Source organism: Nerophis lumbriciformis, linkage group LG32, assembly GCF_033978685.3.
Source record: "Nerophis lumbriciformis linkage group LG32, RoL_Nlum_v2.1, whole genome shotgun sequence".
NCBI lineage: Eukaryota > Metazoa > Chordata > Actinopteri > Syngnathiformes > Syngnathidae > Nerophis > Nerophis lumbriciformis.
The window spans coordinates 1,884,146-1,899,496 of NC_084579.2; the positions used below are offsets into that span (position 1 = coordinate 1,884,146).

The 15,351-nt window shown below is 37.6% G+C and overlaps 1 protein-coding gene across 3 annotated transcripts in view; it reads right to left on the minus strand.

The window, feature by feature from the left end:
- The window catches only part of abca5 (ATP-binding cassette, sub-family A (ABC1), member 5), a 69,711-nt gene extending 56,254 nt beyond the window's left edge, over positions 1 to 13,457 (minus strand). For 2 of the 3 annotated variants that reach the window (XM_061926797.1, XM_061926795.1), the window contains exons 1-5: positions 13,328 to 13,451; positions 4,594 to 4,745; positions 4,334 to 4,520; positions 4,095 to 4,268; positions 3,867 to 3,964 (exon numbers count right to left, since the gene is read on the minus strand). In XM_061926797.1, coding sequence (XP_061782781.1) covers positions 3,867 to 3,964; positions 4,095 to 4,268; positions 4,334 to 4,520; positions 4,594 to 4,722 — 588 coding nt within the window. In that variant the 5' untranslated portion in view covers positions 4,723 to 4,745; positions 13,328 to 13,451. Of the gene's footprint in view, positions 1 to 3,866; positions 3,965 to 4,094; positions 4,269 to 4,333; positions 4,521 to 4,593; positions 4,746 to 13,327 lie in introns of all 3 variants that reach the window. The other variant, XM_061926796.2, reaches the window with a different exon arrangement.
- Positions 13,458 to 15,351: the final 1,894 nt, after the last annotated feature.

The window sequence follows — 15,351 nt, forward strand, 5'->3', positions numbered from 1 at the left end:
CAAAGTTCCGTGGAGAAGCATCACAAGAGACACCTTCACGTTCTTACACGCATGAAAGGCCTCCAAACCAAGTGTGGTCCCACCACACCTGCACCCAGGGTTCAGGAGGAGGATCTGACCCGGACACTTGCAGGTACCTCCCTGCTGCACTCCCTCATCGCAACCTTTCTGTGTCAACATGAAATACTGCTACGACTGAGACGGACATCTAAATCATCAAAGAAAAGTCATCATTGTGAGGTAGAAAGTCAGAATTAGGAGATAAAAAGTCCAAATTCTAAGATAAAAGTCCAAATTATGAGATAAAATGTCAAAATGACATTGAAAGTCAAAATTATGACATAAAACATCATAATTACGAGATTACAAAATCTAAATTATGGAATAAAAAGTAATAATAATTAGATAGAAAGTCATAATTATGAGATAGAAAGACAAAATTATCAGATAAAAAGTCAAAATTATCAGATAAAAAGGCATAATTACGAAATAAAAATACATAGTAATGAGATAAAAAGCCTTAATTATGAGATAAGAAGTTAATTATGAGATAAAAAGGCATACTTATGAGATAAAAAGGCATACTTATGAGATAAAAAAGGCATATCTATGAGATAAAAAGGCATTATTAGGAGCTAAAAAAGTCCAAATTATGAAGTAAAAAATTCAAATTATGTAATAAAAAGTCATAATTAGGAGATTAAAAAGTGCAAATTATGGAATAAAAATGTATCATATTGAGTTAAAAAGTAATAATTATGAAATAAAAAGGCATAGTAATGAGATAAAAAGGCATAATTATGAGATAAAAAGGCATACTTATATAAGGCATACTTATGAGATAAAAAGGCATACTTATGAGATAGAAAGGCATTATTATGAGATAAAAAGGCATTATTATGAGATAAAAAGGCATACTTATGAGATAGAAAGTCATAATTATGAGACAAAAGGCATAATTATGAGATAGAAAGTCAAAATTATCAGATAAAAAGGCATAATTACGAAATCAAAATACATAGTAATGAGATAAAAGCCTTAATTATGAGATAAGAAGTTAATTATGAGATAAAAAGGCATACTTATGAGATAAAAAGGCATACTTATGAGATAAAAAGGCATACTTATGAGATTAAAAAAAAAGGCATATTTATGAGATAAAAAGGCATTATTAGGAGCTAAAAAAGTCCAAATTATGAAGTAAAAAATTCAAATTATGAAATAAAAAGTCATAATTAGGAGATTAAAAAGTGCAAATTATGGAATACAAATGTATCATATTGAGTTAAAAAGTAATAATTATGAAATAAAAAGGCATCGTTATGAGATAAAAAGGCATACTTATGAGATAGAAAGGCATTAGGAGACAAAAAAATCCAAATTATGAAGTAAAAAGTCAAAATTATGATATAAAAAGTCATTAGGAGATTAAAAAATGCAAATTATGGAATAAAAATGTATCATATTGAGTTAAAAAGTAATAATTATGAAATAAAAAGGCATAGTAATGAGATAAAAAGGCATACTTATGAGATAAAAAGGCATACTTATATAAGGCATACTTATGAGATAAAAAGGCATAATTATGAAATAAAAAGGCATACTTATGAGATAGAAAGGCATTATTAGGAGACAAAAAAATCCAAATTATGAAGTAAAAAGTCAAAATTATGATATAAAAAGTCATAATTAGGAGATTAAAAAGTGCAAATTATGGAATAAAAATGTATCATATTGAGTTAAAAAGTCATAATTATGAAATAGAAAGTCAGAATTATTAGATAAAAAGTAATAATTAGGAGATAAAAAAGTCCAAATTATAAGATAAAAGTCCAAATTATGAGATAAAATGTCATAATGACATTGAAAATCAAAATTATGACATAAAACATAATTAGGAGATTAAAAAAATCAAAATTATGGAATAAAAAGTAATAATTAGATAGAAAGTCATAATTATGAGATAAAAAGTCAAAATTATGAGATAAAAAGGTATTATTAGGAGACCAAAAAAATCCAAATTATGAAGTAAAAATTCCAAATTGTAATACAAAAAGTCATAATTAGGAGATTAAAAAGTGCAAATTATGGAATACAAATGTATCATATTGAGTTAAAAAGTAATAATTATGAAATAAAAAGGCATAGTAATGAGATAAAAAGGCATAATTATGAGATGAAAAGGCATACTTATAAAAGGCATACTTATGAGATAAAAAGGCATACTTATGAGATAAAAAGGCATACTTATGAGATAGAAAGGCATAATTATGAGATAAAAATGCATACTTATGAGATAGAAAGGCATTATTAGGAGACAAAAAAATCCAAATTATGAAGTAAAAAGTGAAAATTATGATATAAAAAGTCGTAATTAGGAGATTAAAAAGTGCAAATTATGGAATAAAAATGTATCATATTGAGTTAAAAAGTCATAATTATGAGATAGAAAGTCAGAATTATTAGATAAAAAGTAATAATTAGGAGATAAAAAGTCCAAATTATAAGATAAACGTCCAAATTATGAGATAAAATGTCATAATGACATTGAAAATCAAAATTATGACATAAAACATAATTGGGAGATTAAAAAAACAAAATTATGGAATAAAAAGTAATAATTAGACATAAAGTCATAATTATGAGACAAAAAGGCGTAATAAGATAAAAAGTCAAAATTATGAGATAAAAAGGCATTATTAGGAGACAAAAAAAATCCAAATTATGAAGTAAAAAATCCAAATTATGAAGTAAAGATTCCAAATTGTAATACAAAAAGTCATAATTAGGAGATTAAAAAGTGCAAATTATGGAATAAAAATGTATCATATTGAGTTAAAAAGTCATAATTATGAGATAGAAAGTCAGAATTATTAGATAAAAAGTAATAATTAGGAGATAAAAAGTCCAAATTATAAGATAAAAGTCCAAATTATGAGATAAAATGTCATAATGACATTGAAAATCAAAATTATGACATAAAACATAATTGGGAGATTAAAAAATCAAAATTATGGAATAAAAAGTAATAATTAGATAGAAAGTCATAATTATGAGACAAAAAGGCATAATAAGATAAAAAGTCAAAATTATGAGATAAAAAGGCATTATTAGGAGACAAGAATCCAAATTATGAAGTAAAAAATACAAATTATGAAGTAAAAATTCCAAATTGTAATACAAAAAGTCATAATTAGGAGATTAAAAAGTGAAAATTATGGAATAAAAATGTATCATATTGAGTTAAAAAGTCATAATTATGAGATAGAAAGTCAGAATTATTAGATAAAAAGTAATAATTAGGAGATAAAAAGTCAAAATTATAAGATAAAAATCCAAATTATGAGATAAAATCTCATAATGACATTGAAAATCAAAATTATGACATAAAACATAATTGGGAGAATAAAAAATCAAAATTATGGAATAAAAAGTCATAATTAGAAAGTCATAATTATGAGACAAAAAGGCGTAATAAGATAAAAAGTCAAAATTATGAGATAAAAAGGCATTATTAGGAGACCAAAAAAATCCAAATTATGAAGTAAAAATTCCAAATTGTAATACAAAAAGTCATAATTAGGAGATTAAAAAGTGCAAATTATGGAATAAAAATGTATCATATTGAGTTAAAAAGTCATAATTATGAGATATAAAGTCATAATTATTAGGTAAAAAGTAATAATTAGGAGATAAAATGTCTAAATAAGGAGCACTGTCGAGCTTTGATCAAATGAAAGGATTTTAAGTGCGCCTTATAGTCTAAAAATACGGTATATAGACAAACTTTGATTGATAGATTGAAAACACTTACAGTATATCATGATACAGATTTCAGCCACATTGGCCAGGGAGGGCGACCTCACCTGGATGATGGCGGCATCAATCAGCGACTGGAGGCGGACGAAGCCCGAGTACCAGTAGTTAGCCGCCCGGCAGTTGACCGAGCTGCTGACACAGTTGTCTGCGGAGGACAAAGGAGAGAGTGAACGTGGAGTAGGAGACCTTGCCTTCCTTCCAGCACAACTTACTTAGGACAAAGGAGAGAGTGAACGTGGAGTAGGAGACCTCGCCTTCCTTCCAGCACAACTTACCCATGGACTCGGTGAAGTCGCTGGGTCGCGGCAGTTGGCTGTACGGGAAGCGCAGACTGTACGAGGTGGCCGAGGCGTCTCTGAACACCACGCCCACGTAGCTGGAGGGCTGGTGCAGGCTGGCGTTCTCCAGGTCCTCCTCGCTGGCGAACATCTCCAAGTGTTCCTGCATGTCTGCAAGCGCACGCCACAGCTGAGCACGCGGCGGGTGTGTGCGAGGGCCGAGACGTGAGCCTTACGCATCTCCTGGGCCACCGCCTCCATGATGTGGTTGGTCACGTTGGTGATGGGCGTGTAGCCCAAGCCCTTGATGATGTGGTCTTCGTGCTCCAGCTCCACGGTGCCGACGCCGCCGTAGGACACGTGCGGGTTGTGTGTGCTGGTGAGGATCAGGAGAGCCAGCAGCAGCAGCGGCAGGATCACTTCCTGTACAGTTTCCACGGACACTTTGAAAGAGCAACTTGAAGGCGTTAGGTGGGGTAGAGGAGCTGGACCAGACCTGCAAACTCTGCTGTTTGGTCCTCCACTTGATGAGCAGGTTCTTGTAGAGGAGGCTGCGTGTTTGCTGCCACACTGCAGCGTCTCTTCTGCCGACCGCCTGCACACTCCCAGCATGCCTTGCGTCCATGATTGTGTGCTCGTCCGCCTCAGCTGCAACACACACGCTTACTTACATACACGTCTTATAAGCAGACAAAGCATTGGCTGCTGTGACGCGAGAAGTTGGGCCGCCATCTTGAAGTGGTGATGAGGAGCCGGCGAGCAGCCCAAACTGACAGTTGACAGGTAGAAAACAAAGATGCTAAACTGACAGTTGACGGGTAGAAAACAAAGATGCTAAACTGACAGTTGACAGGTAGAAAAGAAAGATGCTAAACTGACAGTTGACAGGTAGAAAAGAAAGTTGCTAAACTGACAGTTGACAGGTAGAAAACAAAGATGCTAAACTGTCAGTTGACAGGAAGAAAACAAAGATGCTAAACTGACAGTTGACAGGTAGAAAACAAAGATGCTAAAATGACAGTTGACGGGTAGAAAACAAAGATGCTAAACTGACAGTTGACAGGTAGAAAACAAAGATGCTAAACTGACAGTTGACGGGTAGAAAACAAAGATGCTAAACTGACAGTTGACAGGTAGAAAACAAAGATGCTAAACTGACAGTTAGAAAACAAAGATGCTAAACTGACAGTTGACAGGTAGAAAACAAAGATGCTAAACTGACAGTTGACAGGTAGAAAACAAAGATGCTAAACTGACAGTTGACAGGTAGAAAACAAAGATGCAAAACTGACAGTTGACGGGTAGAAAACAAAGATGCTAAACTGACAGTTGACGGGTAGAAAACAAAGATGCTAAACTGACAGTTGACGGGTAGAAAACAAAGATGCTAAACTGACAGTTGACGAGTAGAAAACAAAGATGCTAAACTGACAGTTGACGGGTAGAAAACAAAGATGCTAAACTGACAGTTGACAGGTAGAAAACAAAGATGCTAAACTGACAGTTGACAGGTAGAAAGCAAAGATGCTAAACTGTCAGTTGACAGGTAGAAAGCAAAGATGCTAAACTGTCAGTTGACAGGTAGAAAACAAAGATGCTAAACTGACAGTTGACAGGTAGAAAACAAAGATGCTAAACTGACAGTTGACAGGTAGAAAACAAAGATGGTGTTCAGCATTTTCCTGCTCAAATGAGCGGACTGTTGAAAATAGGAATTGGGGGATTACTTTTCACAAGTAAGGTTTAACATTAACGTACTATTGGTTGTATTTTGTGAAAAGAATATTAGCACAGAGTTGAGATGGAGCAAAGATCTTCAATAGTACTGAAATCCTAGCCGCTAGCAAACAAGAGTATGACCATAATAGAATGTCTTGTCAATTAAATTAATTACATTTAAAAATGTATAAGTCTTCAAGTAACAATATTCAAATACTAACATTGTTGGGTAAGACAGAATTTGCTTTTATTCTGAATCCAGTGAAACAGATTGGTGGTTTTAGCTGATATAAAGACTTTCAGGTGTTTATATATGTTTATGTTTGAGTATTTGGCAGACGCTTTTATCCAAAGCGACATACATCAAAATTACATATAAAACAATGACTGTAAACATGATCATTTAAGGGAAGAATGTAATACAAAATATCAATACAAAGTGTCAAGACAGAATCAACTCTCTGCTGCTGCAGCAACAGAGATACAGTCTATAGATATATAGATATCTAATGTATTGTTTATGTAGCATGTATATATAACCTCATCATATTGTTTCTTCAACTTCAAAATGGCTGACCCTTCTCTGGAATTATATTCCTAGTTTTGATCTGGGACGTCTGGTCACTTATAGCATATAAGAATATTCTATTACTGTTAAGCAAACTATGAATAATAAAATATGTGTCCTTTATCATATCTACACGTATGACAAAAAAGCGTGTGAAAATCAGTGGTATTCAGTGAGGTAAGATGAATGACAGTTCATTGCTCCTGCCAAATGAATTGCGACTGATCACCACTCCAAGATGGCGGCCCCGCGTCTCGTCAGTGCCAGTAGCGCTCCATGCTGCGTAGCCTTAGAACAGTGTTTTTCAACCTGTTTTGAGGCAAGGCACATTGTTTTCATTTAAAAATACGGAGGCACACCACCAGTAGAAAACGTTAAAAAAGTATACTCCACCAGGTCGTCGTGCCTTATTTTGAGTTTGTTGGTGTTTTCCTGTGCTTTAGTTATTGTCTTGCGCTGTTATTTTGGTGGCCCTTCCTGTTTTGTTGGTGTTTTCCTGTAGCAGTTTCATGTCTTCCTTTGAGCGCTATTCCCCGCACCTGCTTTGTGTTAGCAAGCAAGGCTTTTTCAGTTGTTGCTATCCTTCTTTGTGTGGACATTGTTGATTGATGTCATGTATGGATGTACTTTGTCGACGCCGTAAGTTTTTGCTGTCGTCCAGCATTCTGTTTCTGTTTCCGCCGCTGTGTTGATTGATTGATTGAGACTTTTATTCGTAGGTTGTTGCACAGTGAAGTACATATTCCGTACAATTGACCACTAAATGGTAACACCCCAAAAAGTTTTTCAACTTGTTTAAGTCGGGGTCCACTTAAATTGATTCATGATACGGATATATACTATCATATATACTATCATCATAATACAGTCATCACACAAGATCATCATCAGGGTGTATACATTGAATTATTTACAATTCGGGGTGTGTGTGTGGGGGGGGGGGGTTAGGTTTGGTTGTTATCATCAGTCATCAACAATTGAGAACAGAGAAATGGATATTGAAACAGTGTAGGTGTGACTTGGTAAGATATGGACAGCAAGTAGTGGACATAGAGAGAGAGAGAGAGAGAGAGAGAGAGAGAGAGAGAGAGAGAGAGAGAGAGAGAGAGAGAGAGAGAGAGAGAGAGAGAGAGAGAGAGAGAGAGAGATCAGAAGGCATAAGAAAAATATCTGCATTTGATTGTTTACAACAATCCGGGGAGGGTGTTAGTTTAGGGTTGTAGCTGCCTGGAGGTGAACTTTTATTGCGGTTTTGGAGGAGGATAGAGATGCACTTTCTTTTACACCTGTTGGGAGCGCATTCCACTTGTTTCCAGCGTGTGCGGCAAGACAGATAGTTAACAGCACGAAGAACCAGAAGCTCCAGAACTTTTGTTGAGGATTAATATTCTCTCTTTTGAATTAGTTTTCCTTCATTTAGGATTGTAAGACAAACTACATACTAGGGGTGTAACGGTACGTGTATTTGTATTGTTTTGGTTCGGTTCGGAGGTGTACCGAACGAGTTTCCATACGGACATATTAAGTAGCGTAACGCACGTTGTGTAAACAATGCACACCGAGGCACAACACACGGCATGCTAGCAGCTAACGTGCTAGGATAGACTGACCATACGTCCTCTTTTCACCGGACATGTCCTCTTTTGCAGAGCTGTCAGGGCGGAGTTTCTTAAATGCCTCAAATGTACGGCATTTTGAGTTAGGGTTGCGTGTATTTTCAATGTACGTTCAGGGTTAAGAAGGGGTTAAAAACAAAACAAACAGCAGCATTGGTGAGGGAGGGGCAGAGACAGAGAGAGAGAGAGAGAGTTATGATAAACGCGCATGCGTCGCCAGGCTCTGCTTTTTATCCATAGATTTATCACATTTAATTTTTTATTATCTATAGCAGGGGTGTCAAAAGGGTGCCCCGGAGGCCATTTGCGGCCCACAGCTAATGTTTTAAAGGCCCACGGCACATTCTAAAAATACTATTAAAATAAACAAAAACATAACAAAAGTGAAATAAAAAAGCTTAGAGGTTAAATGTCATTTAGAAAAAGTTGCAATGTTGACTAATAAAACGAGAGAGAGAGAGAGAGAGAGAGAGAGAGAGAAGGCATAAGAAAAAAGGCATAAGAAAAAGTATCTGCATTTGATTGTTTACATTTGATTATTATCAATCTGGGGAGGGTGTTAGTTTAGGGTTGTAGCTGCCTGGAGGTGAACTTTTATTGCGGTTTTGGAGGAGGATAGAGATGCACTTTCTTTTATACCTGTTGGGAGCGCATTCCACATTGATCCTGTTCTGTCTCCCTGCAACGTTTGTCTGATCTTGAATGGGATTGTGCTGGAAATTTAAATTTCCCCTCTGGGATTAATAAAGTATTTTTGATCCTGATTCTGATTTACTTCGTAGCCAGTTCAGTTTTACTTTCGTTTTGCACAGCCTTTGCCTTTTCCTTTCCCGTTTGTTCATTTTTGGTTTAAGCATTACATGCCTTTTTACCTGCACACTGCCTCCCGCTGTGGTCTGCACATTGGGATCACAACAAACCATCCTTTTGTCTCACCCGACACATTCTGACTTTTACAAAGCAATTAACTACCTGCTGCCACATACTGGCATGGAGTACAATGTGGTTACACTGCCGAGCTTTACACAGCACAGACACTAAGCAACGGCACATTATTTGCAGATTATAATTATTGATTTGCAAAAAAAAAAAAAAATTGGACCAATTAGGTGAAGTTGCATAATTTCCCACGGCACACCAGTGTGCCGCAGCACAGTGGTTGAAAAACACTGCCTTAGAAGACGTCTATGCTTACTTACTCCTTACTAGTATATAATAGTGATGGGTCCGGCAACACCGATGCATCGGCGCATGCGTCGAGCTCATAGAGCAAAACCCTGTGTCGGTGCACGTACCGCTTTTAGAAAGTCACGTGACCGATCATGAGCTGTTTTGGTCACGTGACCGATACGCCAACTGTGTCGCACTGACGCCTCCTCTGTGCCCTGTGAGCGGCTCTTTTCTACAGCCGGAGAAATAATAACTAAGAGAAATAGTCTAAAATGTAATACGTCGGAAAAACTTTTTTTTTTTTTTTTTTTTAATAAAAATGTGTAAAAAAAATAAATTAAAAAAATTCCCAGTCCACAATCATCCACAACACGTTCACATTATTTATTGACTATCTAAAAAAGATAAAAATATATTTTTATTTAAATGAAGATATGAAATAATCCTAAATGAAATACAATGACTTGGTTTATATTATTGTATATACTAGGGCAGGGGTCACCAACGCGGTGCCCGCGGTCACCAGGTAGCCCGTAAGGACCAGATCAGTCGCCCGCTGGCCTGTTCTAAAAATAGCTCAAAGAGCAGCACTTACCAGTGAGCTGCCTCTATTTTTTTAAATTTTATTTATTTACTAGCAAGCTGGTCTCGCTTTGCTCGACATTTTTAATTCTAAAAGAGACAAAACTCAAATAGAATTTGAAAATCCAAGAAAATATTTTAAAAGACTTGGTCTTCACTTGGAATAAGCGGTAGAAAATGGATGGATGGATGGGTCTTCACTTGTTTGAATAAATTCATTTATTTTTTTACTTTGCTTCTTATTACTTTTAGAAATACAATTTTAGAGAAAAAACACAACCTTAAAAATGATTTTAGGATTTTTAAACAAATATACATTTTTACCTTTTAAATGTCTTCCTCTTCTTTCCTGACAATTTAAATCAATGTTCAAGTACTTTTTTTTTTTATTGTAAAGAATAATAAATATTTTAGCTTCTGTTTTTTCGACGAAGAATATTTGTGAAATATTTCTTCAAACTTACTATGATTAAAATTCAAAAAAATTATCCTGGCAAATCTAGAACATCTGTAGAATCAAATTTAAATCTTATTTCAAAGTATTTTGAATTTTTTTAAATTTTTGTTCTGGAAAATCTAGAAGAAATACTGATTTGTCTTTGTTAGAAATATAGCTTGGTCCAATTTGTTAAATATTCTAACAAAGTGCAGATTGGATTTTAACCCATTTAAAACATGTCATCAAAATTCTAAAATTGATCTTAATCAGGAAAAATTACTAATGATGTTCCATAAATTATTTTTTTAATTTTTTCAAAAAGATTCAAATTAGCTAGTTTTTCTCTTCTTTTTGTCGGTTGAATTTTGAATTTTAAAGAGTCGAAATTGAAGATAAACTATGTTTCAACATTGTATTTTAAATTTTTTCGTTCAATTAAGTGTTTTTTTCATCATTTATTCTCTACAAAAAACCTTCCGTAAAAGGAAAAAAAAATGTACGACGGAATGACAGACAGAAATACCCATTTTTTATATATATAAATGTATTTATTTAGCTATTGTTGTTTAAATCACACTTACGTGTAACTTACAAATGACAATATATTTATTTATTTAAGTGTGTATCAAACTGGTAGCCCTTCGCATTAATCAGTACCCAAGAAGTAGTTTTTGGTTTCAAAAAGGTTGGTGACCCCTGTACTAGGGCATCAAATCAGTGTCAGTTGAGTCGGTCCATAGGTTGCCTGTAGGGATTTTTAATGTCCAGCAGATGTAAGTATTTAGTGACACAGTATCGACACAGTATCAATACAGTTTTGCAATGTGTCGAAACGCTTCATGACGCCTCATCAACCCATCACTAGTATACAGGTAAAAGCCAGTAAATTAGAATATTTTGAAAAACTTGATTTATTTCAGTAATTGCATTCAAAAGGTGTAACTTGTACATTATATTTATTCATTAAAGTTAAAGTTAAAGTACCAATGATTGTCACACACACACTAGGTGTGGCGAAATTATTCTCTGCATTTGACCCATCACCCTTGATCACCCCCTGGGAGGTGAGGGGAGCAGTGGGCAGCAGCGGTGGCTGCGCCCGGGAATCATTTTGGTGATTTAACCCCCAATTCCAACCCTTGATGCTGAGTGCCAAGCAGGGAGGTAATGGGTCCCATTTTTATAGTCTTTGGTATGACTCTGCTGGGATTTGAACTCCCAACCTACCGATCTCAGGACGGACACTCTAACCACTAGGCCACTGACACAGACTGATGCATTCAAATGTTTATTTCATTTAATTTTGATGATTTGAAGTGGCAACAAATGAAAATCCAAAATTCCGTGTGTCGCAAAATTAGAATATTACTTAAGGCTAATACAAAAAAGGGATTTTTAGAAATGTTGGCCAACTGAAAAGTATGAAAATGAAAAATATGAGCATGTACAATACTCAATACTTGGTTGGAGCTCCTTTTGCCTCAATTACTGCGTTAATGCGGCGTGGCATGGAGTCGATGAGTTTCTGGCACTGCTCAGGTGTTATGAGAGCCCAGGTTGCTCTGATAGTGGCCTTCAACTCTTCTGCGTTTTTGGGTCTGGCATTCTGCATCTTCCTTTTCACAATACCCCACAGATTTTTTATGGGGCTAAGGTCAGGGGAGTTGGCGGGCCAATTTAGAACAGAAATACCATGGTCCGTAAACCAGGCACGGGTAGATTTTGCACTGTGTGCAGGCGCCAAGTCCTGTTGGAACTTGAAATCTCCATCTCCATAGAGCAGGTCAGCAGCAGGAAGCATGGAGTGCTCTAAAACTTGCTGGTAGACGGCTGCGTTGACCCTGCATCTCAGGAAACAGAGTGGACCGACACCAGCAGATGACATGGCACCCCAAACCATCACTGATGGTGGAAACTTTACACTAGACTTCAGGCAACGTGGATCCTGTGCCTCTCCTGTCTTCCTCCAGACTCTGGGACCTCGATTTCCAAAGGAAATGCAAAATTTGCTTTCGTCAGAAAACATGACTTTGGACCACTCAGCAGCAGTCCAGCTGGTGTCGGTCCACTCTGTTTCCTGAGATCCAGGGTCAACGCAGCCGTCTACCAGCAAGTTTTAGAGCACTTCATGCTTCCTGCTGCTGACCTGCTCTATGGAGATGGAGATTTCAAGTTCCAACAGGACTTGGCGCCTGCACACAGCGCAAAATCTACCCGTGCCTGGTTTACGGACCATGGTATTTCTGTTCTAAATTGGCCCGCCAACTCCCCTGACCTTAGCCCCATAGAAAATCTGTGGGGTATTGTGAAAAGGAAGATGCAGAATGCCAGACCCAAAAACGCAGAAGAGTTGAAGGCCACTATCAGAGCAACCTGGGCTCTCATAACACCTGAGCAGTGCCAGAAACTCATCGACTCCATGCCACGCCGCATTAACGCAGTAATTGAGGCAAAAGGAGCTCCAACCAAGTATTGAGTATTGTACATGCTCATATTTTTCATTTTCATACTTTTCAGTTGGCCAACATTTCTAAAAATCCCTTTTTTGTATTAGCCTTAAGTAATATTCTAATTTTGTAACACACGGAATTTTGGATTTTCATTTGTTGCCACTTCAAATCATCAAAATTAAATGAAATAAACATTTGAATGCATCAGTCTGTGTGCAATGAATAAATATCATGTACAAGTTACACCTTTTGAATGCAATTACTGAAATAAATCAAGTTTTTCAAAATATTCTAATTTACTGGCTTTTACCTGTATAACATCTAATCCATTGTTATTATTATTACTAGTGTGAGCGAGCAGGCACAACAGGTGGCCAAATAATGCTCTATGTCGAATCATTTGCATAAAAAAACATGCCACCTTGTGACTGCTCACGCACTGAGCAAATAGCAGTTAGCTAAACGCTGACGTGAGCCTGAAAGACGACTTTGAACTGCCTTTATTTCCACCATGATTGTTGACTTCTATCTTTGAAAGTAGGTGAGAATGACGTGTTACACTAAATGCTGTCCGCCAGGAAATGTTTCATTTAGCATCTAACACGACAAGCTAGCAATATAACAGAGACCTTGAAAGTGCGATAAAACGAACATACACTGAGGAAAAAGGAACACATTTGACGTACTTACGGATGATGAACCAACAAGGACATGACTCCCGCTCAAGTGTGTGTCTTTATTCGTCTAACATCACCAATTTCTGCACAATCCTCAATTTCGCTCGTCTGCACTTCCTGCCGTGCAAGTGCACGCCCCCAGAACTTGTGACGTTAACCAATCAGAGCCGCTGTCGGCATGACTGACAACATGTTGGACCAATCGGATTGAAGCAAGTGTTTGTTTAGCGCTCACGGCCAAGAAGTACGTCAACACAACGCCATCATTCTTTTATCATTAAAGATGGCTATTATATTATTATATTATTATATTTATGGCTCTTTGAAGGGAGCCCGATCATGGACATCTTAGCCCGATCCTGAGGATTCTTTCTTTCTTTAAAAGAGCCGTTTAAAAGTCTGGCTCGTTCTTATCTATCTACGTGCGTGTGTGTGCGTGTGCGTGTGCGCGCGCGCGTGCGTGCGTATCATCATGTAAACAATCACCCACGACAGTAATAAGATGAAAATGTTCGGTCAATAAATCAAAATTGTTACATTACACCATCATATACACTATTGGTGAGAATTATTTTAAAATATTGATAATAATCTAATTAGTTTTTTGGTTCCATTGTAAACATTCCACAAGATGGTGCCATTTACCCATTATTTGACGTGTGACCATCCATCCATCCATCCATCCATCCATCTTCTTCCGCTTATCCGAGGTCGGGTCGCGGGGGCAGCAGCCTAAGCAGGGAAGCCCAGACTTCCCTCTCCCCAGCCACTTCGTCCAGCTCTTCCTGTGGGACCCCGAGGCGTTCCCAGGCCAGCCGGGAGACATAGTCTTCCCAACGTGTCCTGGGTCTTCCCCGCGGCCTCCTACCGGTGGGACGTGCCCTAAACACCTCCCTAGGGAGGCGTTCGGGTGGCATCCTGACCAGATGCCCGAACCACCTCATCTGGCTCCTCTCCATGTGGAGGAGCAGCGGCTTTACTTTGAGCTCCTCCCGGATGGCAGAGCTTCTCACCCTATCTCTAAGGGAGAGCCCCGCCACCCGGCGGAGGAAACTAATTTCGGCCGCTTGTACCCGTGATCTTGTCCTTTCGGTCATAACCCAAAGCTCATGACCATAGGTGAGGATGGGAACGTAGATCGACCGGTAAATTGAGAGCTTTGCCTTCCGGCTCAGCTCCTTCTTCACCACAACGGATCGATACAGCGTCCGCATTACTGAAGACGCCGCACCGATCCGCCTGTCGATCTCACGATCCACTCTTCCCTCACTCGTGAACAAGACTCCGAGGTACTTGAACTCCTCCACTTGGGGCAAGATCTCCTCCCCAACCCGGAGATGGCACTCCACCCTTTTCCGGGCGAGAACCATGGACTCGGACTTGGAGGTGCTGATTCTCATCCCAGTCGCTTCACACTCGGCTGCGAACCGATCCAGTGAGAGCTGAAGATCCTGGCCAGATGAAGCCATCAGGACCACATCATCTGCAAAAAGCAGAGACCTAATCCTGCAGCCACCAAACCAGTTTTTCTGGACATTATCATGCAAGAAAAGTTTATTTTTGGGACCGCGATCACCGCGTAATGATTTTTAAAGGTTGCATTACAAACATTTAACTGTCCCATGTGATCAGCCAGTGCGATTGGAAGTCCATGCTCAATTATTGCCTCCGTAAATAAAACTTCGGCATTTATCACATCCAAAGAATCTGTTTGGGCGACGAAAAACGTTGAAAGTTTTCCACTTGTATCGCTAGCAACGGCATTAGACTTGTGTTTTTTTGTCCCAACGTGGTCTTTTACATCGCTAATTCCTCCGTGTCCGATCGAAAAATCTTGTCTGCACAAGGTGCAATTCGCGTAGTTTTCACCCTTTTTTTTTTAATTAATGAAAAACCGTATTTTTTAATCACTGCAACCGTAACCCGGAATAGGTTGATGAAAACCGTACTAATTACGGGAAAACCGGAGTAGTTGGCAGGTATGTTTTAGGCTAAATTCCTCTGCTCCAAATAAAGATGAAAAATGTGTTTTA